Raw genomic sequence first — 25,328 nt, forward strand, 5'->3', positions numbered from 1 at the left:
TTGTAAATTTTATTAGTACTTTCAGTGTGTTCTCTTGTGCTATTTGATTCATGACTCATTTCCAGAGTTCCGTACTCTGTTTTGTCAAATACTTTAATTCAATGCCTGCTGTTCTGTTTAATTAATTTCCATTAGAGTTGTTTGAGTTGAGGAATCGCTCCATTTCTGGACCATCTTCATGAGTGTGTTTGAAGACCTCGGTTTAGTCTCCCCATAGCTCGGGACTGAAGAGATGCAGTTCTCTTCATCTGGCATTAGTGTTTGAACTCTCCCCAAAATTTGAACTTCAGTATCGATACTGGCTTTCAGATCTCTGTACTGGTAGCAAAGCACTTCTGAAGGAAATAACGGATAACTCCAGAACCTCTATGAAGTCCCAGTTTCGTTGAAGCAATACAGTGGTCCCCCAAGAAGTTCCGATCGCATAGAAGCAATTGGGGGTCTGGGTTGTTCCTCCTGTGAAGTCCCAATCACGTCAAAGAGTATAGCAAGTGTTGGGTAGGTGGGAGATTGAAAGGAAAGCTGAAGTTTACTTCCAGTACTGAAAATCCCAAGATTCCTGTACCGCGCCTTATTAAAATTTAGATTTTTGAGCCCTTTTCCAGTACCTGTATACCATGTAACTTTTTTGTTGATATTGGACATGTTCAAGGAGGCACTTAATTACTTCGCTTCTAATGTATTGTGGCATTCAAAACTGTGTACAGTATACTCTGGATGTTTTAATTGGTTCCTCTTGAGTCCTTAAAACCAGAAGTTTCATATGCCATTCCAATGACGAGCACAGGCCTATGTCTGTTTCGGTGGCCACGGTGAGGACATCCATGGTGTGCGGTTCATCCAGGAATCGGCAGATCCGGAGGTGTTCCATGGTCTCTGCCTTTCCCTGTAGTCGCACAGGTTGCTGTCATCAGAGTATCCCCACTTGGTCATGTTGTCTTTGGATCTGCCAGTCCTGGTGCGCAGGTGGTTAAGGCTTTTCCATGTTGGCCAGTCTGGGTCACCGCCAGCGGTTAAACATTCTTTCACTTCTGTGCTAATGCCATCAATTGTGTTTTTGTTGTGTTAACCAAATAAACTTTAATTGGTGCTTTGTGCAGTTTTTTATTTTCAATATTTTAATGAGTATGTACTATTTTTGTTAACTTTTCATGGAAGTTGTCTTGAAAATGTTTACTTAGAATAAACTTGTAAATCATTTTTAGTGTTTTAAGCCAACATTGCATTTCTAAGGACCAATTTCTTTTACCTCACTTTGCCTTTGTGTATTCCAAACTTTTGTCACACCTGATGTTTCTGGCTGCAGTGATTCCTTGTACTTGGAGGTCCTGGGATTAGTATGCGCATGACTACAGTAACCTAGCAACTTTATCAACTAAGTAAGAAGACAATGTGGAGTAACCACTTTTCCTTTAATTTCAGGTGCACATTCAGGTTTCCTAGCACAAATATCAAGATTACATTTACAGCACTCGCCAGCGACAAGAAGGAGAAACAGGAGGCGCCAGAGTCTCCAGTCAAGCCTGTCCAGCCCCAGATTTCTCCCTTGACCATTAACATTCCAGACAGCATCGCACATCTGATGAGTCCTCTCCCTTCCCCAACTGGAACTATCAGGTGTGTAAACTTTAAAAGTCGCATGTGTCACCTCCCCCAGGATATCTCAAAGAAAGGAGCTTTGTTCACTGGAGACTACAGAGAGCTCAAAGGCAGCAATTTCTTTCACTTTTTGTCATTTGACTCCGCCAGATGCTTTTTACTCAAATATATTTGCTTATATTACTGTACATTTAATGTAATTGTAATCTTTTGTTTTGAATCACCACTAGGTAAACAGGAGAAGTATATCCATTACACACAATGGAAATATGTGCAAAGCAAGCCATTAAAACAGCAAATAATGATGACGTTTTCAGTCCAGTATATTAATAATGATGATAGTAATAATCCTTGTGTTTCACATTAAATTCCCAATATACATATGTAGTCCACATGCAAATAATTTTCTGCACCCCAAATTAACAGGAAACAAACAGCTCGGTACTTCTTAAATCTTGCTGCTGCTCTGTTGCTGCTGGGATGTCACTGTGGTGGTTCTGTCTGCAAAAAAAAAAAAAAACAAAAGCACTGAGATACCCCCCCCCCCCCCCCCCTGCATTCTGGTGTGCATCCTGTGCCTGTTAACATGTTCTCTTATTGTGCCAGATCCACCATTGAAATATTTAATGGGCACCTTGGGAGAGTTTTTCACAATTTTATTTCTAGTAAGTATTTCTGTGTGTTTTTTTTTTCTTCCTTGAAATAGATCTATACACTGCATATATACGGTATACAGCTTACTGATTGATGGTCCAATTATTAAAAAGATTCCGTCATGGGAGAAAAATATTTAAACTTTTAAGTCTGACCCCTACCTGGAAATATTAAATGAGACCATCTTTGATTCTTATTTTGTTATACTGGAAAATGCCAGACAAGTGGAGGCTACTGCTTTTGCACACAACTTAGCATCCACATTTATCATTCAGAATAACATTGACAAGTTAAAAAAAAAAAAAAAAAAGACAGGATAGGGAATGTGCACTGATCACATGGCCTTTTATTGGCGGCATCTCCTTTAGGCCCAGGGGAAAATGAGGTGGCCGATACCGGCGACTGCCTGATATTTTGAGCAGCAGTTTTTTGTTCTCTCAGAGTAGCCTCTGCAGGTAGAATGTGGGCAGTTTGAGGGTGGGTACAACACGCTACACATTTTAAAGAATACCATTTGTTTTGTTTGTAACATCCTGTCATGCTAATAGAAAGATGGAATTAGGAATTTGTGTATGCAGCAGTGGTATGTTGTCTTTATTTTATTTTTTTAAATTTTTATTGGTAATGCATTGTGACAATGAAGCACATGCTATGCATTTTAAGAAAGCCATTCAGAACTGTGTTGCGTGCAGCATGTACTTGATCTTAATATATTAGTGAAGGCAGTTTAAGTGATGGGGAAAAAGACCATGAGATACCACACTTTTTCTGTAACAGACTTATTTTATACTTTATAAGGAAGAGCGTGGCACGTTGTTCACTTCTGTTCTTCCATTACATACATAAACATTTTTCAGTACAACGTTAATCTGTGAGGAAAATTATATTACAGTGTGTAAAAATTTGAGGAGCACCATGGCGGTATGTGCAAAATCATCCTAGTTTGAGTTCCATTTGGGATCAAAATAAAAAGGATTATTATCATCATGTTTTACATTTTAATAAATCCAGTTACTGATAACTTGTAACAAACAATATGATCTTGGCAGCTGTTTGGTGTCCAGTATCTGCACCTTACAAATACTTGTAATAATGATCCATTATAAAGCTGCCATGTATGGTGGTGCATTTTAAAGAACAGATTCCTGATTGTCATGCGCATGGCACAATCCTGCCAGTACGCTTTGTTCATTCTGGGTCTGTACATTTTGGAAGAATTATATCTCCAATTGCAATGCCAGTGGTAGGCACAGTCCAGCTTTCAGTGCATGCAGTTTCAGTTCCTACATTTCCTTTGTTATAACTGATTTAATGAATCGTTTATGAAGATCCCATGCATGCTGTGCATTTTAAAGCTTCCACTTCTAATTGCTGCACAGATCACATGATCTTGATTTTTTTTTTAATCAGTAAATGTTTTATTAATATTCCATTTTAACACACTTCACAAATTAAAGTCTTTTCTGTCTAAAGCTTCTTTTACTGAGTGATTACTTGTGCCTCCTTTTGTGCTACTAAAATCAATTTTTATTAATCTATCATGAACTTGAGTCATACGCCGTGCATTTTAAAACATGCTTTCCTTCACGCTATACGGTCTTACCATTTTGTTTAACACTGATTTGTACATCTTGTAGTCAACATGTCTGCTTTCTTACAATTATCTGCAGTGTAGATAATGTTAAAAAATGGGTGCCAAGAAATTACTGATGTGTTGTTTTAAAGTTATTCACAAATATATGGATTGATTTTTCTCTCTCTCTGTCTCTCTCTACACATTTGTACAATAAAAGCTTGAGAACCTGCAGCTAGAGGGCTATTCTTTCACAACTGACATTTTTGTTTAGCCTTTACTCCTGTTGTGAAATGATCCAAAATCTAAATGACATAATCAACACTTGTGAAAGTGCGACTCTGGAGTGTGTCCTGTACAGAACATGTCACTGAATGCTAGAGGTTCCCACTTGCTGCTTTAAGTGTAATGCTGCCTTTTCAGATTTTAATGCGAGTACAGTGAACCCTCGTTTATCATGGTTAATCCGTTCCAGACTGTACCGCGATAAATGAATTTCCGCAAAGTAGGATTCTTTATTTATAAATCGAATATTTTCACAGTTAGAGTATAGAAAACCTGTTTACGACCTTCTAAATACATTTTTTAACATTATTAGAGCCCTCTAGACATGAAATAACACCCTTTGGTCACCATTACACTCGTATTACCCAATATATTAGACAAAATAAGAGAAAATAAGACATATTAGACGTTACAAATACCATATTATTATTATTGTACTGTACATTTAATTATACACACACACACAGTTCTTACACACAACCACTAACCTATGAAGGCACGACCTCAGTAGGAGAGTCTTCAGGTGGTGCAGTATCTTCAGCAGGTGCGTTGTTGTCTTCTTCCGCTGAAGGAGTACTAGGAGTAGGCAGTGGGTGTCTGGGTGCGAGGCTGAAGAACATCTTGATAGGCAGTTGCTGGCGCTGTCTCTTCATATGCGTGAGGAGGCTTTTGTAGGGTATTGCCATCTTTGATCATATCCAAGAGTTTCACCTTCTCCTGGATGGTAAGCATCTTCCTCAGGCGCTTAGTTTCATTGTCAGAAGGCTTATAAAAAGCAGCACGTTTAGGAACCATCATTGGGCTTAAATAAAAGTTCTCAGAAAGCGCATGTGTAGTGACGTAAGCGTGTATGAGAAAAAATCGCGATAGAGTGAAGCCGCGAAAATCGAAGCGTGATATAGCAGGGGATCACTGTAATCACCTGGAAATACTACAGACGGTGCTGTGTCTGACTTTTCAAGTACCGTTTAAAATTTATGGTTCGATAGTGAAGAAGCCGTGGCCTGTCAAAAGCATTCATCTCCACCTTCCTCAGATCCATATGTTGCCTGTGTAACTTGTATGATTTTTATCCTGTTCTGATTTCTTACAGTGCTGCAAACTCCTGCCCATCCAGTCCTAGGGGAGCAGGATCATCGGGGTACAGAATGGCTCGTGTAATCCCAGCAGAACTCCAGCTAATGGGTGACAACTCTCAGTCAGAGAATGACAAGGAAGCATCGGGAGGTGACAGCCCAAAGGTAAAGGCTTCACCCTAAACACAGACCTTAATCTTGGGGGGGGAAAGCTAGGAGTAATGCGTTTTTATGTATTTTTCTAATAAAGGACAGTCTCCGTTACTCCAAAACCAATTGTGTACCTGCCCTTTCAGAATACAAGTCAGTCACAGCTAGACACAAAGCAGCATACCTCACTGTAGACGAAATCAAAACTTCTCTGGTCATGCTTGGGCAATGAAATGTAACAGATTGTAAGAGTCAGAAAGGAGAGAAATGAAGCTGAATGGGAGAAAGCATAGCCCATATACAGTAGGCTCTCTTAGTGTTGTCATGGCTGTATATTTGTCTTCCAGAGTACAACATCCACTAATATGAAAGAGGGGAAAAAAATAACCTGCAGTAGCTGAGCTTAGCAGATCAACAGTCTTACAGGCAGTGCCAGTCAATGCTTAAAATGATAAGAACAAGTAGCCAAGAGTTTAGAGACATTGAATGGAATGGCATACATTACATTTTACAGGAAAAAGTAGAGCCTGGGCAGCACCGTCTCTTTTTTTTATGTTACTGTTGTGCCAATCCACTTTGTTTCCTTTGTTCTCAGGATGATTCGAAGCCGCCATATTCTTATGCACAGTTAATAGTCCAGGCCATCACGATGGCACCGGACAAGCAGCTAACACTAAATGGGATCTACACCCACATTACCAAAAACTACCCTTACTACAGGACGGCCGACAAGGGATGGCAGGTAACATCATCTTCTCACTTTGACTCACATTTTATGAATGTTTTCTGCTTTTTTTTTTAAATGTTTATAAAAACATTTATGTAAATTTAAATGTTAGTTTAGTACTGCAGCTAAATACCATTTGAGTCATGTGTGTGTTTTGTTTATTTACTTATTTTTTCAGAATTCAATCCGCCACAATCTTTCTCTGAACCGTTATTTTATAAAAGTTCCCCGGTCGCAGGAAGAACCAGGAAAAGGCTCGTTCTGGAGGATAGACCCTGCATCAGAAAGCAAATTAATAGAGCAAGCCTTTAGGAAAAGGAGGCCAAGGGGTGTACCCTGCTTTCGAACTCCCCTGGGACCTCTTTCTTCTAGGTAACCAACTAATTTGTGTTCACAGCACTGCGCAATGTGCCATCTTAGATTGCAGGGGGAGACTGAGACCTTCCTTGCAGAACAAATCTGGCAAACTGATTTTGTCTGACTGAGAACCTTGCTTATAAATAAACAAAATTTTAAGACATGTTAGCTGTTTCTTACCCAGTATACATAACCTGTGGTAGTAAGTTTTGAAGATCAAGCATTAAAGAGAAAGACATCATTCAAGCCACAGTGTTGTTTGTTCCGCTCCAGCATCTGCAGGAACTACGATTTAGTCCTTAAAGGCTATGACCTCCCCTTTGGTTAGGTTATACAGTCATTTACAAAAATGAGGCTGAAGCAGCACAGCAGCTTGTAGGTGGCAAGCTCTGGTTGTAACTGGACCAAGAGCTTGCATTTCAAGGACATAAACACAACCAGAAATGCACACACAGCTGGAGAGATGCAGAGTAATTTGGTAACCAATGTCTACTTGCCTGTCTCTTTACTCCATACATAGTTATGGTGCCTTCAAGTTGTCATCTTCTAAAGGAGTCTCTCTGGCTTTGAAGAGTAAAGTTTGTGAAAGCTGTGTGAGGAGCAGTGTGCTCAGTGGGAGTGAGACGTGCCCAGTGAAAGCATAACCTAACACCAATGTGGAAAGAATGACCAGATAGATGTTTGGAGTGGGAGGAAGACAAGTGCTGAGTTAAGAAGAAGACTTGCTCTGGAGGTGGTGATAGATGTGGTGCTGAACAGAATCCAACTAAGACGGTTTGAGTGTGTGGAAGAGAGTGATGGAGGGGGATGAGTTCAAGAGGAAGACCAAAAAAGATGTAGTTGGAGATGGTCTTGGATGATATGAAAAAATGTGTCTCACCCCAAATGATGCCCAAGACCATAGCGAGTGAAGGAGAAAGATTTGGAGGGCAACCAACCAAGCTGGCTAAACCCAAAAAATGCCTGGTAAAAATATGCAGACGATGAATGGTCATCATTTGCTAGTATGGTATGTGAAATCTACAGGCATCCAGAGACCTCTTGTATTTAGCAGTTATGACACAACTTGAGTTTTAAGATTTTTGATTTCATAGTCCCCTTTGAGTTATGATTAACCCAGGAAAAACCAGTCTAGCACGTTTACAGATTTCTGTTGCACTTGTTGAAAAAATATTAAATAGTAAAACGTCAACATAAATAACAGTAGAAAAGGTCTGTCTTGTGTCCAGATGCAGATTCAGTGCACATCCTTCATGTTTGAAACAGTCAGCCATACACAGCCTGATGTAGCGATCGGCTCAGCACAGTAGATGTGTGTTTCTTAGCTCACTTTTTTTGTTTTTTCCCCTGTTGCTTGCACATATGAGGGTAGAATGTCAGTGCCTGACTTGCAGGAGCAATGCTGCTCCTTATGTTGTTGTAAGCTGCCATGGTGCAAGGCTTAGTGACTTCCACATTTCGCTAACACAGACATGGACAGTTGCTGCATTGTGAACAGTGCTTAGGGCGCTAATGTCTTGCTTGTCCTTGTCCTTGCACCTTTTTGCCATGCAGCTACTGTCACACCACAGTGAACCTTCACAGGACTGAGTTCATTTACATTTCCTTATTTGGCTGATGCCTTTGTCCAAGGTGGCTTACAACATTTATGATACAATTGGTTTTGTCTCTTTTGTTTTAACAATTGGAGCACAGGCAGGTCAAGTCCCTTTGAATTTCATCTGCGTGTTCGCCAGGTATTTTTCTTTTCTAGATCCTCTGGGTTTTATTCCCAAAGCCTTTTAATATTTATTAGTTAATTTCTATAAACCAGAGATGCTTTTGAACCAAAATGCCACACAACTTGACAAGTTATGATGGAATGATTTTTTTACCTAGTGAGGTATTTTAAGGTGCATAGGATTCAGTACTGCAACTGAAGCACTTTTCAGCAAATGAATGATTTAGATAAAGAATAGGAAAATGCAAGGATAAAATGTGCACTTAAATTAGGTAAATTAGCAGATACCCGAGAGTCATTAAAATCCATATAGGTAGCCTTGGACAGTATTCAGGTTTCAGTTGATTAAATGGTGTTTAATACAGATAAATATGAAGTTTTGCATGTAGGAAGGAAAAATATACATTGGAGTTTTTGTACTAGAAAGTATGCAACCTTCATGAAGGAAACCAGGAATTCCAAGTTGACTCACTGCTTACTGCACACAAGCCATTAAAGCCTAGTAGAGTACATAAGCACCCCATCTCGGTAAGCTAAGCATTATATTTCAGACCTGTTCAAATGGCCATTAAACTTTTTTTTTTTTTTACAACCAATGTAAACCTCACATTCTTGTAGTAGCTGCACTAAGTAGGCCATCACTGTTCAACAGTGGAGTGGGGAAATCTGGAATAGCTGGCGAGCAGGTCTCCTGAACTGTGTGTGCTTGTGAATTGCAAGCCTGGGGCTCCACCTTGTGGACATCTGCAGAATGAGCCATGATGGACAGACCATGTCTTGAAAGAATTTTTTTTTTCTTCTTTGTTGTGCTTTTAAGTTAAATTACCATTGTTTTTTGTGTCTTTGTCTAGGAGTGCTCCTGCTTCTCCAAATCACTCTGGGGTCTTATCTGCTCACTCCAGTGGAGTTCAAACCCCAGAAAGTTTATCCCGAGAAGGCTCTCCTGTCCCTATGGAACCTGAGCCTGCTGCTACAATGCAACCCAAGTTAGCAGTAATACAAGAGGCACGGTTTGCTCAGAGTGCCCCAGGTAAGACATAAAGGAGGAGGTAATGCCAAATAGTAAATTGGCAATTATTTGTTTGGGCAGCCTTAAGGAATGTGCACTAAAATAAATGAAATGTTATCACCACATTACCCGAGTCTTGTAGATCTCTGTTGTGTATCAGGCTTTCCAAAAATCAAGTGGCAGAAGTGCAGGACTGGATTTTTAAAGAACTGACCGTGTAAGGGCAGAAACGGACTGCTGGACTGCTCTGATAAAGAAAAGCTCACAAGGATGAGTCCATTGATCACAAAAGAATGGCAAGGGACTGTTAATGTGAAAGCAATGGGAGATGTGTGTCCACTCATTCATAATGTCATGTAGTCTGCATGTCAGATGTACACCGTGAATGTTCATATAACCATTTTCTGTGCCTGCTTGGTGAGACAAGTGAAAAAGAAACAAATAGGGGAGGGTGTGTGGTACTGCATGTGTGGCCCTTCATAATTGGTCTTTCAGTTTCTTTGTGTGTCAGTGGGCTCTGAGATGCTCTTACAGTTTTGTTTGTTGGCTGTGCTGATGTGGAGGGGATAAGAGTAAGTAACAGTGGAACAAAGCACACATCATGCTCGTTCTGTTTGTTGTGAATGCATGCTGTCGACATAATTCTTGGCACAGATATTTGCTTGAGGTGTTCTTTATCTTTCTTTTGTTCCAGGTTCTCCTTTAAATAGTCAGCCTGTTTTAATTACAGTCCAGAGGCAGCTGCCACAGACTATTAAACCTGTCACGTATACAGTGGCCACTCCCGTGACGACTTCCACATCGCAGCAGCCTATGATGCAAACTGTTCATGTTGTCCACCAGATACCAGCCGTATCGGTTACTAATGTCGCCGGTTTGACGCCAGCAAACACATACACGGTGGCGGGACAGGCTGTGCTAGTAAACCAGTCTAAAATGGAGCCACAAGAAAATGGGGAGCACAAAGAAATTAAAGGTGAGCCATTTGCACTTCCCTTTTGTTTGGACAGTGATGGAAATATGAGAAATTGATATGGCAGATGTCTGCTAGCCAAGCCTGTTCTTGTTTAACACATCTGTTTCTTCTGTTTGCTGTTTCAGTGAAAGTAGAACCTATGCCGGCCATCACTCACACTGCCATTGGAACTGCAAATCGAATCATCCAGAGTTCGCAGGGTACACCTCTACAGACCGTTACCATTGTCCAGCAGGCCCCTCTCGGACAGCACCAGCTACCAATCAAAACTATAACACAGAATGGGACTCATGTGGTCCCGATTACCACTGCAATTCAGGGACAGATCAATACCGGTAAGATCCCATCACAGTGGCACAGTTAACATCTTGAGGTGAAATGCCTCTTTTTAAAAAATATTGTTCTTGGATTTTTTTTTTTTTGTTTTTCAGCTGTTGCAAGTCCCCTGCACATGCTGGCCACTCATGCGTCCGCGTCAGCCTCTCTTCCAACAAAACGGCATAATGGAGACCAAGCAGAACAGCCAGATCATAAACGTCTGAAAATGGGGGAAGGGGAGAGTATAGTCATTGCAGTAAATGTTGACCCCCCGGCTGTGAGTGAACAAGGCAGCCAAATCTAGTGACTCGAAGGTACTGCCGTGTTGCTTTTTTTTTTTTTCCCCTTTCCTTTTTTTCCTTTTTTTTTTCTTTTGTTTTTGTTTTTTTGTTTGTTTTTTTCTTTTGTTTTTTTTTAAAAGACAACTCCAGGTGCCAAATGGGAAAAGAAAAACAAACAAAAACTATACAATTAACTTAACTGTCTTTGAACTTTGGAATGTGTCTCAAACCCATTGGGTAAAAAATGAAAAAAATCAAATTTCAAAAAGAAAAGGTGCCCTGTGAGAAGAGACTGAGAAGCTGCACAGGAAGCCTAAAAAATAGGAAAAAAATAACATTTAAAAAAAAAAAAAAAAAACTAAGACTGATTTGGAGTAACGATCAAGTGGAAATGAGCAACGGGGCCGCATCCCAGGCTGCACGGTACCTCCTGCTTTGCTACCTCAGTGCACACTGGGAAATGGAGAGGTGGGGAGGACTGCAGCAACACAAGACTCTCGTGTAAACTATTTAAACAGACTGAGCACACATCAGTGTAATGGCAGCATGACAAGCGCTTAGTGTAAACCAGATTTTAAACAATAGTGTAATTCCGCAAAGGGAACAAATGCGTGGAGCCATTTCCTCTGTCGGCAGCTAGCCCTTCATATTGACCTACCTAATGCAGTCGTTCGTAGATATATGCAGTATTTTGTTGTTCATATGTGGAAATTAGGATCTCTTTTTGGGTGTATTTTCATTTCTCTAGGCAAAAAAAAAAAGAAAAAATGGGGTCACCAACATTTCCGATCACTCCATTTGTACTTTTGGAATCACGCTGTTTTCGTATGTGAAATTTTTATGTTCAGTGAAAATGAATGTAGTTTTTTTTTTTTGTTTTTTTTTAACTTTATTTTATCAATTTTCTTTGTCTTTTTTTATTTTTTATTAATGGAGTGGTTTCTTTTTGTCTGTTTGTTTAAATCCAAATGAAGCAACTTTATTACACCTAGAGGATTTTCATATTTTATCGTAAATTGATGATAAAAAAAGAAAAAAAAAATTAAAACTGAAAGTTTTATTTCCATGTGTAGTAATGGGACGCTTCATTAAGTCGGCACGTAACTTAAGTCGAGAAAACGTAACTTGAGTCATCGACTCCGGAGGACTGAAGAGAAGAGAAACGTTGTGAAAGCGAGCCGAGCTGCACTCGATCAGCCCTTGTGTCCCCCTCTCTCTGCCGGTCACTTTGCTGTCCTGTAATTTTTTTTATTTTTGTGATTCTGTTACGATTGCTCAACACAAAATGGACAATCTTCACATTGTTGTCATCCAGCCAAGAAAGTGATACTTGTTCACCTTAAATGGAGTTGTATGCGTGTAAAATGGAGTGCCTGCACGTATTCTAGAGGGGTAGTGGCTCGCGCTTAATGAACAGGCAATTCTTCACAAAACAAATTTATTTATTTATAATTTTTTTTTAATTATTATTATTGCTGGTGATAGCGTTTCTTCCAAGTGAACCCAGCTCTGGAAGATTTTATTATTATTATTATTATTACAAATCTGTTTTATTTTTCTCTTTGAGCATTAGTTAATATTTAAAAGAGTGAAACCTGGGAATAATGAAGGCACAGAAGAGAAAAGAAATGGGTGGGTGGGTTGGGGGGGTGTTGACTGAAGAGCATATTGTCACATAACGCAAAGCTGCACTCTTTCACAACTTGTGTTTGACCAGAATTGCAAGTGAATGGTTTGGCTAAATTTGTTCTGCTGACTTAAAGTTATTTTCCTAAATGATTCATGAGCTGTTATGCCTGCATCCAAATGTCCCAGAAAAGTGGGCCTCAGGTTTGTACGACTCGCAGAAAACTGACAGAAATAATGTGGAATGCTGAATAAACTACATACGTTTCAAAAGGTCTCAACGAGACATGGCTTTGGGTACTTGTGCTTTGCACTTTGGGGGAAATGGAGGGTTGTTGTGCTTTCCGACCTTTTTTCTTTCAGTGACGTCTCCAGGCTTTGAAGCGATGGTTTTTCTGATGGAGTCGTTCCAATGTGTCTCCTGTTGGTGTCACAAACTCTGATACTAAACTGTTGCAGTATAGTTTCCCCACCCAACCCGTAGCAATTCAAACTGACAATATGACTTCTAACTTTAAAAAAAAATTGCCTCCAGTGTCATCTTGAGGTTGATTTTAGCAAGCAGGTTTGTATTCTGTTTGGATTTCTCAATGTGTGGGTAATTTCAGAACATTTACTGAGGGTGGTACTGCATACAATTTGGCTGCGAGCAAAAGTGTGTGTAATATGAGATCCTGATTATCATTAACCACAATTAGAGCTCTTACTTAAATGGTCCGTTTTATTATCGGTTGAGTGGTCTCACATCATCTACGTCACTGTGGCTAGGAAAAGGAACACAGGCAAGGAATTCTGTAGCAACCAGTCTCTGGAAACAGGAAACAGAGAGGCCTAATTAAGCAAGCAATTCCATTGAAAGTGTTAAAGATCTGGAATGAATGAATGGTATCTTGTGAACATGGCTGCTCTCAAGGAACAGAGTTTGACACTCGCTTTCAAAACCATTTAAAAAAAAAAAAAAAAAAACGGGCTTTAATTAGGGACAGGATTCGCTTTGAGTGTAAGCTCAGCAACCTTGGAGACCAACGATCAGCAGCAGGCCTAACGTCTTAAACATGTTGGCAGCCCCAGGCTTTTGACCAAATGCCAGTCTTTTCCCAGTTGGCTTAAAGGAATACACCACCCAAATATGTATTTTATTTATTTTTATAGGTTACTTGAGCTGCATTCCCGTGTTATCGGATTATTCCAAGCTCTAAGTTTCACCTTCCCACTTCAGTGCTTTCATGTGAATTTCCAGGTGGACTTTTCGGGGACACACAAGGTTGCTACTGATTAGTTACATGGTCTGCAAAAAGGGCAATTTAAACTGTATATTTTTCTTGAAAATAAAGAGCAAACCCAACGTGCTTGCATATGTATAGAACTCTAACCATAAAATTGTCATTTCAGGCTAACCATGTTATGTATTTTTATTTTGTATAGTTGATTGATTAACATGAAAGGCCAGTGTTAACGTCGCATCCTGGAGAATTTGTCCTGCATTGTTTTCTCTGAATTGTCCGACTTGTACCTCCGCGTTCGTAGGGCATTCACGTGGAACATCTGACTCGGATACTTGTATTGACCATCTCTCTGATAGCATGTGAGCGCAGCAACACCCCCATGTGGTTTGTAATGAAGGCCAAGAAAACCTTCAAATGTCATGTTTCCATGAAGAACAGAGAAAACATTTTTGTATTCAAGTTGGGTTCTATGGTGACCAACACTGGGCAATGTCCATGAAAAACAGCGCAAAATGCATCCATTTGTTCCTAAAATATTGTTAAATAAATACTTTGAAAAGAACCAGAGGATATGTGTTCAAATGGGATGGAGCTTTTTGAACTGAAGACCAGACTCTCGACTGATCCATGAGTGGTCTTTAACTCAAAAGCTTGTCTACGTTAAATGTGCTTCCTGTTTGTGCTCTCATCTGAGTGAGTGGCATTTTTTGCTCCATGAGGGATTTTTCTGGAAATACTGTATTAAGAAAATTTTAATATAAATGCATGTGGTTGGGACATACGACTGGACAACTTGACTTGTGAATTAAGCGACATGAGTAATGTGACATTTTTTTGATGGACATTTTTATATTGTCTGCATTTGTCCAGCTTGGTCACTATAGATGTGTTTCTTTGTGAAAGCACAAGATTGTCTTTCTCCCCCATCACTACAGACCAAGTAGGGTAAGTAACAAAAAACTCTGATTTTTGGATGGAGTGTTCGTTTCAGCAGACTGGAGGAGGACTGGCATTTGGTCAAACCATTCTCTAATACAGTGGGGCTGCCAACATGTTTAGGACATCAGCCCTGCTGCAGATCGGTGGTCTCCAAGGCTGCTGAGCTTACTTCGCTCACAAAGCTAATTCTGTCTCCAATTAAAATCCATTCTTATTAACTTTTATTTTTCAAAATGGTTTTGAAAATGAGAGCATCAAGCTCTTCTCTTTAAGGACAGCCATGTTTGTAGGGTTTTGCTCATTTATTAAAAGTTCTTTCAACATTTTTAAGTTAACTGATTGCTTAATTTGACCTTTCTGTTTCTGGTTTCCACGTGTTGGCTGCTACAACAATCCTTGCCCACATTATAAAGTCGTAGTGCTGAGGTGCTGGACTTTACAACTCAACATTGCTGGTTTGGTCACTTTATCCATCTGTGCCCAATAATGAAGAGTGCACATGGTGCCATGGCAGCCTCTGCATGTTGTGTCACATTCACAGGTGCCCATGTCAAAAAAAAAAAACACACAAACAACTGGTGGTGATAAATGAAGCAGGGGCAGCGGCACTTCAATGGAGGAGCAGTCAGTTTAAGTAAAAGCATTTAAGAGAAGGAAATGCAACTCTGAATGCCAAAATGAAACTTCAGGACCATTGATGTGTGCTGTTTTAAAAGCCCATAATTAGCCCAGAAGCAGGAAGATAAGAATCTTTGAATAAAGAATTTGGGGCTTTGATGACAGAACATCATTGAGCAGACACTGACTGGGGAGGAGCAGAAGGCTGAGTTTGACCCTCCTGCAAAGGACGCACAGTGCTGGGAAAAAGTTGGAGAGACTGATGTGGGGAAAAGTCCGGTATAGCTTCCATAACCAACAGCATGAATAGTTTTTACCAATCCGAAAAATGTCAATGGTCTCAATATTTGATGCAGCTAGCTTTTTCTGATCGGTCCACTGCAGTTCCTGAAGGTCCCTGTGTGCCACTTGTTCACTTGCCTCAGTTCACTGTAGACTTTTGGCCATCTTACTTGTAACCCAAGACTGAGAATCGGGGCTCAGTAGCAGCCGTAAAGTCTGCTGCTGGAATCCCCGTTCCTGTTTTAGGATTTGTATGTGTGGGGCCACTGCCATGCTGTAGAATGAAGATGGGGGCTGCTCAGATGTCTTCCTGATGGTACTGTCTGAATCAGCCAACAGTGAGGGCTATCAATAATCATCAATTACCCACTTCATTTTGCAGAAATGCAGCCGCGCACCTTCATCCATGTCCTGTTGTCCAGCGCCTTCAGTGGACAAACTGCCTTCAGTTAGAGCCAGATATATCAAATTTGGACTGAAGCACCCAGCGCTCCACCTTGCACTTTTCTACACTTGAGTTGTTTGTCTTTATTTCCACCAAGAATGAATGGCTTTTTGTTTGCAACTCTTCGATGAGGACCATTGGTCGTGGACTGTAGGTGGGTGGCCCAGAGTTCCAGTGCTGCCTGGCCTGAGCATTGATAGCAGTGCTGGACATCTTCGGGTTTCAAAGGGAAGTAAGGTGATGTACTTGTTAGCTGTGATTGACTAGTGCCTTTCCAGTCCTCAACCTCCCCTGATTAATTGTACTTCTGCAGAAGAGTTTGGTGTTTCCAGAGGTGCCCTCCAGTCTGTTTCGAGGGGCTCAGATGATGATGAGGAGGACCACCTTGTGTTTTTTGCCATGGTGTAAACTGCTCCTGCCCCTTTTTAGCCTGGTGGTCCAGTGCCCAGATTTATTCCTCTACCCCAGAGCTCCTCAGTTACATTAGGGAGGACTGCAGGTTTTCACTTTAACCAATTTCTTAATTGGCACCTGTTTATCTTCTTTAATAAAAGGACACGTCTGTGCAGTTTCCTTGTCTATCATTTCAACAAATTGCCCATCACAAACATTAGTATATCTTTTATAAGCATTTATAGTAAGGCATAAACAGTATTTTTTTATTACTGCAAAAGTTTGTGATGTGCCACTTGTTGGAATGACAAATGCAATACATTTTATTACTACATGCATTACAACAAACATTCCAATAGCAATGCTGAGGTCTACTTTGATTTCTGAGATTTCAGCCTTTCTTAGTTGGGTAGCACAGCTAGTTTACTACTCAGTGTGTTTTTTGATTTTAATTCACTTGTTTGCTACAATTCAGAACACTTCATTATCTATTTTACTTTTAAACTGCTACATCTGGGTCTTAATTTTCTCCTGTTTTCTTAACTGACCATGAGTTCATAGTGAGGTGCAAATGACAAATGAGCCACCCGCTCTAACCAGCTGAGGTGCTTCCATTTAAACCCGAGTATGTGCATCATGAAGAAATGTGTTAATACAATATTTTGGAATGAATGAGGGAGAAGGGAAGGACCACAAGACATTAAGGATAATGTTCTCAGAAAATGAAAAAATGTACAATGTGATACAGATAGTGCTTCCATTCCTCCAAGACCAAACAAGCCACAGAATTACATACCAAGTTTCATTATCGGCTAGGCCTGCCTTCCAATTAGTGAAACAGGCTGGAATGATGAACTTTCTTCATCACTTTGGTGTCACTGGGCTGTATGACAACAAAGATCATTTCCACAGTGCAAATTTCCTTCTCTATGGATATTCAAATATCTTGTCTTTATCTTTACTTCTTGAACTCTAAACTATGCCCATTTCTATTAACACTTTAACCACCTGAACCTAAGATGTTCGTGCCTGAGACGTTTACACAGCACTGTATGTCTGTTCAACATGTCATTTGACTTTTGCAGGTCTTTCATATCCTACTGGGGTGTAGCTGCGACCCAAAGGGGTCCTAAGTTGATCAGACCCTTGACTGCAGCATCTAAGCAATTCTTAATTTTGAGGGTTTTTTTTTTATTTGAACACAGGATAACATTACTTTTCATAGAAAGGCTGTAGCTCAAAGTCATGTCAACTAGACGTGTTTGCGCCACTCTACATATCTGCAGCAGCCCTGGGCCAGTGCCCAACCAGATGGCATCCCCGCTTCCTTTTAAGTTTACAGTTGATGAATTGCCTGCAGCTTGACAGAGGAGTTTAAAATGTTGCTAAGATATTTAGACAGCCCTTTTGTAACATTTTCTAGAATATATATTTTATCTTCCTGAGCAATGGTAAGTGCAGTGAAGCTGAAGCGGGAGTGAGTGCCCTCTGTATGCCCAGACAGGCTGACAGTTTGAAGTCAGCAGTCCCTCTTGGTAACTCACCTAGGTGTTAACGGTGCACTCTTACAGCAAAGCCTGAGTGATGCATGGTGATCAGCCAATCAATAACTTGACCTTTCCATATTACATCTAGCGCCTTCACATTTTCTGTTGCAGCCTTTTGCTAAAATCCTAGTAATCCAAACCACCATTCCAGTGCGTCAGTCCTGGTGACACCTTTGATTTTGTTAGAATGCACATCTTTGTCGTCTGTTTTAAATCCCGATGTCCACTTTAAGTAGTCAGTCTTAGTATGAAATGCAGTCTTTTTGTGTTTTTGCACTCTTGCAGTGTCAGAGCCTGGCAGTTGCGGACCCCTGCCCAGTACCCAGCCCAGTTTGGTGGACAGAATTAAACTTGGCTACATGAGAGGAGGTGACTGTTCTCTTGCTCATTTTTACCCCCAAACCCTCTCCCCCTGGTTCTTGTCAATTCACAGGTTTTCAGTGAAGCAGCAGCCAGTAACGGTTGGTTTTAAATGAAATGTTTATTTGTTGTGACTGGCGTTAGTACAAAAAGAGTATGAAAGCAGTTACTGACATTTAGAGGCGAGCCAGAGAGTAGAGTTGAGTCAAATCCCACTAGTGGTGATCACATCGCTTACCTTTCGTGTTTTCTGACACCACAAGTTGCAGGACCAGTCTGCAGTCCTGATGCCGAAGAAGTGAAAGAGTAAAGCAGCTGGCCTTGCACTCCACGCCATTTTGTAGATGACCTCCTTCTGTCCATCCAGGGGGTACACTGAGCGACAAAATTAGATGGGAATTCCTACTGGATGCCACCTTGCAGCTGGTATGGGAGGGGGTGCGGGTGACTGCCTCTAAACACAAGCTTTGCTGACAGATACACGTGTCAAGTGCAGCACTAAGTATTGTAGTTGACGAGGTTGATCACACGCACAGTGAGACGAGAAGACAGCACAGCCTCTTTGATGCCTGCTACTAGGTGACGTTAGGATGGGAATGTTCTATGCGAGAAGCTCGTTCACGACAGCAGTCCGCTGTGGAGCTCATTAGTGTGAAGGATGGGCAGACTCTCTGCTTTGTTCACTTCAGGTGCAATAAAAATTCACCTGGATATGAACCCCATTGTCCCTCCACCCCCAAAAAACCCCAGCTGTCCACATTGGCAGAGAAACTGCACTTGTATATAAAAATGGCCAGAGCCATCTCCCAAACCCCAATGACAGGCTACAGAAGTTACACCATGCAGGAAGCGGGCCCCTCCAGCAACAGTCCAATCATGAGTCTATCTGCTGAGGTCCTGCACTGCAATGCCGGATGTGAAAGTTGAAAAGTCGAGTCCTTCAGAATCAAAACAGTCAGATTTTATCATCCGTCATTTCCAAAAACTGTGCATATACGTCCCTTGAACATTCTCCTTTTTGGTTAAACAAGAATTTGTAGTAACTTCCATCTGCACAGATTGCTGAAGGAGGGCGGAAAAGAAAAGTTACAGTAAGGAACAGAAATTAACTGCATAATAATGACATCTTAATTTCACTGAAGTGAAAGGCACGTTCAGTTTAGAGGTACAAAGGGAAGCAGAACTGCCTTAGTTCTGTCCATGGACTAGAACTGACGTGCACCATTTCGACTTAAAGGAATACACCACCTGCAAATGATCCGTTACTGACCTCCTAGCGTTTGTAGTGATGGTCGAGAAATGAAATGAAATCTCATGTCTACATGCAGAACAAAGATAATAAAGTTCTGATAGAATAAGCATCAATGGAGACCAGTGCTGGACAACAGCAAACAGTCAAAAACCACCAACAGGACCAAGCTTTTGAATTGAAGGCCCAGCAAATCCCCTCATTCACTGGGCAAGAGCCCAGTCTTCACCTCAACTCATCCAGTCGTATGCTCACAACGTCCTAAACACATTTATTTTTACTAAAATGGTTAAATGAAAATGCACTTGTGAACATAAGTGGAACACACGCAGACACGAATGAGCATCTGAATTGAAGAGCCGCCTCCCCGCTTTACTCATTGGCTCAGCAGCTGCCTCTTCATTGGCTAACACTGCGCTTCATGTGATGTTAACATTGTAAAGTGCACTGAGAAGCGAGTACAACTAAAGATTTAAAGTTAAAGATCGGCACATGAAAATAACATCTGGAGGAGAAGACGCCTTTGGACATGTGAACATCCGATGGGCTTCAACAAGCAGAAGGTCAGTTCACCTGTGGTGTGCTCACTTGACCACTGCTAACTTGTCCTGTTGTGGATGTGAACAGAACTGTAATGACGGGCGGCGGGTCTACAATTTTAAATGATCGATTGAGTGTGTTCTATTTTTGTTCACAAAAGTGTTTTCTAGAAGCAGTTTATTTTAAATAATTTCAGAGAAAAAAAAAAAACATTGTCTGGAAGGCATACAACTGGACGATCTGACGTGTGTCACACGAGTAATGCAAGATTTTCATGGATGTTTTGGTACTGTCTGCAGTTGGTCTCCATATGTCTCCAGAAACTTGTTCCCTCCTTTCTGCCCGAAGACACGAGATACTTTTTTTTTTTTAATCTCAGCCATCACTATAAGCTACATACGGTGAGTCATATACAATTAAATTAGACCTCTCTGAAGAAAAAACATTTTCACTTTGACAAAAAGGCCAAATGAAATCCACTGTGAGCACATTGTTTAAAATGTTTCCTTACAGCTACTGAAACTCCGGTGCTGTTAATTAAGATCTTCTGCAGGTGTAAATGGCCTACTGTGGAAAGGCTAACCCCCTGCCTCAAGTTCCAAACACTCTCTGCCATTTACAAAGCACCGGTAAGACGGGTCCTGCCTTACCAATGACTGCATTTGGCTCTGTCCCAAAGGCACAAACACATGGCGATCCAGACGGCACCTGGAACTTGGAGAAACTCCACTTGGAGCTGAAATATTTTGGAAGGAAACTTGCTGAGGCCAAGCTAGAAAGATCAAAGTGAAAACAAAGAAAGGTCGGTCTGAAACGTCTTCTTTTTTTTGTTAGCATCCTAAAAGTGCATCACTTTATATAAGCTCTCCAGAACAAGTCACTGGAACTCACCTCGACTGTTTGTTCCTTTTTGGGTCCTCAGCTGCAAAAATATGGACGGTACCGTGGTCACTGGAGACACAGATGAGCGACGCGTCTTGGTTGAAATTTATACTGCAAAGAAAACACAGTGGCCATCATTAAAGTTTCTTTGTGTGCCCCTGCCAGTTAGCCCTTGCATGGCTGCCCTGCTGTCCTGTTCATCAAGTTGCTTTGTGTAAAACTGTAAACCAAGTAAATAAACACTACTTGATATTTACAATTCTAGTAAGGAGCACATAAACCTAAGGTTAAAGCAACATGGAGCAGCATTAGGGTATGACGATCACACGGGCATCTTGATTGATTTTACTTGCCCACTAACAGAGGTTCCCTGGCAGCCAAGCTTCAGCATTTACAAAACTGCTGGCTTGTCTGGCTGCTAATGTCAAAGTACAGACTTTTTAATATCTGTTGTATTAACAGACCAATAAGGAATTGCTCAGGGTTCCGGGCCCTCTCCGTGTGACATCCTCACACTGAGAGGCTGACAATGGACTTGGTAGCTCCAGATCAGTGTGTGGCAGTTCACTCCATTGTGCTCAAAAAAAAAAAAAAACAACTCCCATCAGATCAGTGACCTGCAGGGTTTTTAACTGCGAGGGTACCACTTACGCTCAGAGTAAAATAAGGGGCACTGCACCATTTGTCTCTGCTCAGAAATTCACTCGGGGTGACCCTAAGCGCCCTCCCCGAGATGAAAGCAGCCGAGCCACTGGATTACATGGCAGCCTTCTTCACCACTGTGCCAATGGAGTGCAGCTGGATATGCTGCTGCTTTACTGACTGGGAGGCCTCATTTCACTGCAAGAATGGGTAACAGAGTGGGCAGGACCCCAAGTGATTCATCACTGCCAACAGTGTAGACCAGTGCTTAAGGAAGGCCCCATCCCCATTACAAACAGAGGAGTCAGAGTTGATGATGCCCTAACTTGAGGGGTCAGAGTCAAAGGAGTTGTGTTTACTGACTCCACAGCCCTGACTCCCAAATCCCCCCACCTTCCAACTAGAAGTCGTGTAACGCGACATCAGCTTTGTAATGCGAATTACGCTGCAGTTGGCTTGCTGTGCAACTCAAAGAGTTATTTGATCTGCCTGAGCATCTTCTGTTAACAGTTAAGTGACTGCGAATAAAGGCACTATATAAAACAGTGACTGTTTAGTCAGCCTTCTAAAGTTCCTTAATCTGAGCCTGGTTTTGTTCTCTGATGTCATGCTGATGCCATTTTGGGAAGAGGTGGTAACACTGACAAATACAGCTATCACTTGTGGGGGTGGGGGGGGGGGGGGAGCTGAGTGTGTTTTGCGCCTTCTAAGTGTTTTAACTCATTTACAGCTTCTTTCATTGCGTCGTCTGATTTAGATTATGCCCTGCAAGTTAAATTTGAGCCAACCTAGAGAGTAGTAAATAGAGCCAGTGAATGACACGTTCCATCATGTGCGCTTAGATTTACCAGTAAATATTTGCCGCCTGCGAACCTCTCCTCAGCTCCTGGATCAGATGTCCAGCCGTAGTGTCAAATATCCTTATCAAGGTCCCCTGGTAAAGAAGGAAACACAAGCTGATTAGAAGGCCTGGCTTTTTCCTGTTGAACTCGTATTTTCTACTTAGTGGAGGGGGGGTAACCTGGGCTGACTCTGTAATGCGCAAAGACATCCATGTGGTTTGTACATCCTAAATGCGTTAAAAGGGAGAAAAAAAAAAGGAGGAGGGCAAACTGCAGATTTTCAAATGTGGACATGCTGGGATTAGTTGACCAATTTAGTCGTAGAATTGTGAATGTCTTTATGGGTAAAACGTAACAAGTGAAATGTGATAAAACAACACGTAGAGTCGCAGCTCCGCTTACTTTCTCCGACGCCGTGGCAATGCGTGTGCCTTGCAGATTCAAGGCGATGCAGCTGAGGGCTCCTTCGTGTGCCGGTATGTCTACAGGGGGCTTTTCTGTGTTTGCCAGGTCTACTATTTGCACGTGGCCGGTGTGAGTGCCAGGGAAGGCCAGCAAGGAGTTGTTGCTGTTTGGACACAAAACACAAAGACCTGCAAGAAGAACAGACATCACATGTAAAGCTTCACTTGGGAGAAAGCTGCTGCAAGTTAGAAACAACTTCAAAAAAAGAAAAGGTAAACTGAAAAAACATCCATAAATTTATTACAGCACACACTACAAATTTCTGTGGATAATGAGGAGGGGCTATTATTAAAGGAATAATCCACACAAAAATGACATTTTTTGTTATCTGTTACTTACCCCATGTGGTTTTTAGTGATAGCACAGAAAAAATTTTAATCTCATGTTTTAATAGAAAACGGAGATAAAGTTTCTGATAAAATGGACTTAGTGGGGGGCCAGGGCTGAGCAATGGCAAAAGATAGCCGCCTTCCCACTTTGCTTTAAAAAACCAATGAGTTCCTGTGCTGTGTAGGCCCTGGGCCACTTTCGTGTGCTGCATTCCCACCATACAAAAGGGCAAAATGACATGCAAGTTAAGGTGGTGCAGTGCGAAGTGAGTTGTGTTTGAGAGGTCACAGGGGACACCCCCACCTCATTGCTTCATTTCAAATCGCGACTTTGGATGGAGGGGATTATTGCTCTGATGAGGTCCATGTCGCAGTACACCAGGGAGATGGCTGTGAAGAGTGATTTGGTGCAAATTAGGCTGTGATTAGAAATTCCCTACGGGGAAGCACCCACAGGGGTGCAGATTACACTCAACAGCACCACTAACCAGGGGAGCTTAACTAGTCAGGGCCCGACTGGAAAACAAAAGCCTGAAAACGTACCAAATATGTCCTCTCTGAGTTTCCATAGAAGAAAGCATGTCTTCTGTGTTTTCGACATGTATTTGTCACAATAAAAAGGACCTGGAAATCATTTTATCACACATACCTGGTACTGTTTTTTTTTAAGGTAACGACATGTTTTCTATTCACGTGTGTGAGTTCTCACATAAATCATCAAAACCAACCACAGGGCAAAAAACAGTTTACTGTGATTTGGACTCTTGAGAGGAAACTGCAAAACTGGGGGGTGAAAGGTTATCGAGAAAGAAGATAAGCGATGAGCTATCACGCACAGCTGGTTTTCCTTTAAAATGATCAAATTTCATAATACTGTTTTTGTTTTCTTTTTTTGGTTCAAAAACTATTTTAAAATGTGTGTATAATCGGAAGGCATGGATCAATACTCAACTGTCATGGCCTGAAAAATTGACATATTTGGTTCTTAAGACTTTTGTTTTCTGAGTCTTCCATGCCTCATAAGGCCCCAGTTATAATATGGCAGGACTGGCTCCGTATTTTTTTTTTTTTTAATTTATTTAAAACTCTTACCTTTAGAGCACAGTTTTGCGTGGCAAATGCATATACATCATGTTTGTGAAGAAATAATTTTGACTTGAGAAATACCAAACTTATCCTTTAAGGGGTTTGTCTTGTACCCTTATACATGAACTGCCATGCAAATGACAGTATGGTGGCTCGTAGCTAGCATGTCTGAGTGGATACAGCTCAGGACAGGTAGGGCCTGACCCCCACAGTGGCTGCCGGTTTTCATTCTAACCCATTTCCTAATCAGTGATCAGTTTTCACTGCTAATTAACTTTTTTCCCCTTCATTTTAATGGTCCTGTTTTTAAGGATTCCTAGGATTTTGAATTGATTCCTTTCTTCATTAAATGGCAGCCAAACAGAAATGAGATGTGAAACAAGCCAACAAATGACCAGCTAAACTGGGATCTCAAACTCCAACCAATCTCTTAATGAGAACCCGATTCTTGCTGTTAATTAAACTCATTATTTAATTTCACAGCTTGTTGCTGTTCTCATTCTGCCACAGCAGACATTTCCAAAACTGTTGATTTTCTATTTTTTCTAAGAACAACGTCAAAATATTTTGGTGACCCGAGAGATCAGCCATACTGAGACCTTCACCTTTCTTTATTTTCAGATATTGTGTTAGCTGGTCACGTGGCGGCTTGTTTTGTGTCTCATTATTGTTTGGCTGCTAATTAAAGAAAAAGAGACAACTAAGGGGCCTGAGTCAAGTTAATTAAAACTAAGGCAGAAGAAGTCAATTAGCAGCAAAAACTGGTCACTAATGAAGAAGACGGTTAGAATAAAAACCTGCAGCCACTGTGGCCCTCCAGGACCGGAGTTTGACACCCGTGCCTTAAATAGTTCCTTTTCTCGTGAAAGACGTGTAATACAGTATATATGAGGCCTAGCTAACATAGAGGCCTAAGGGACACTTGTCTGAACAGACAGCAGATGGCAACTGCAGCAGTTTCTCGGTTTATAATGGACTGTAGCCATTGTCTTGTCAGTCTTATTACTGTGCCTTATATGTAAATTCTTCATACATGCTGTGTACTTTTGAATTTCAAGACTCTGGTAAATAATCAAAAAACAAATCTGTGCACATCACTTGTGAAAGGAATCTAATCATAACTGCATTAAGA

At 41.1% G+C, this 25,328-nt stretch overlaps 2 protein-coding genes across 2 annotated transcripts in view; one reads left to right on the forward strand and one right to left on the reverse strand.

Moving 5' to 3' along the window:
* The window catches only part of foxk2a (forkhead box K2a), a 65,376-nt gene extending 52,741 nt beyond the window's left edge, over nt 1-12,635 (forward strand). Inside the window, exons 2-9 of the mRNA XM_051918944.1 lie at nt 1,423-1,617; nt 5,205-5,352; nt 5,933-6,079; nt 6,243-6,436; nt 8,993-9,171; nt 9,845-10,126; nt 10,252-10,461; nt 10,558-12,635. Coding sequence (XP_051774904.1) covers nt 1,423-1,617; nt 5,205-5,352; nt 5,933-6,079; nt 6,243-6,436; nt 8,993-9,171; nt 9,845-10,126; nt 10,252-10,461; nt 10,558-10,748 — 1,546 coding nt within the window. The 3' untranslated portion in view covers nt 10,749-12,635. The remainder of the gene's footprint in view (nt 1-1,422; nt 1,618-5,204; nt 5,353-5,932; nt 6,080-6,242; nt 6,437-8,992; nt 9,172-9,844; nt 10,127-10,251; nt 10,462-10,557) is intronic.
* Nucleotides 12,636-18,263: 5,628 nt separating this feature from the next.
* Nucleotides 18,264-25,328, reverse strand: part of wdr45b (WD repeat domain 45B) — a 31,246-nt gene continuing 24,181 nt past the window's right edge. Inside the window, exons 6-10 of the mRNA XM_028819927.2 lie at nt 22,719-22,909; nt 22,323-22,408; nt 20,842-20,943; nt 20,601-20,722; nt 18,264-19,223 (exon numbers count right to left, since the gene is read on the reverse strand). Of these exons, the coding sequence (XP_028675760.1) occupies nt 19,117-19,223; nt 20,601-20,722; nt 20,842-20,943; nt 22,323-22,408; nt 22,719-22,909 (608 nt within the window). The 3' untranslated portion in view covers nt 18,264-19,116. The remainder of the gene's footprint in view (nt 19,224-20,600; nt 20,723-20,841; nt 20,944-22,322; nt 22,409-22,718; nt 22,910-25,328) is intronic.

Source organism: Erpetoichthys calabaricus, chromosome 14 (genome assembly GCF_900747795.2).
Source record: "Erpetoichthys calabaricus chromosome 14, fErpCal1.3, whole genome shotgun sequence".
Lineage (NCBI taxonomy): Eukaryota > Metazoa > Chordata > Cladistia > Polypteriformes > Polypteridae > Erpetoichthys > Erpetoichthys calabaricus.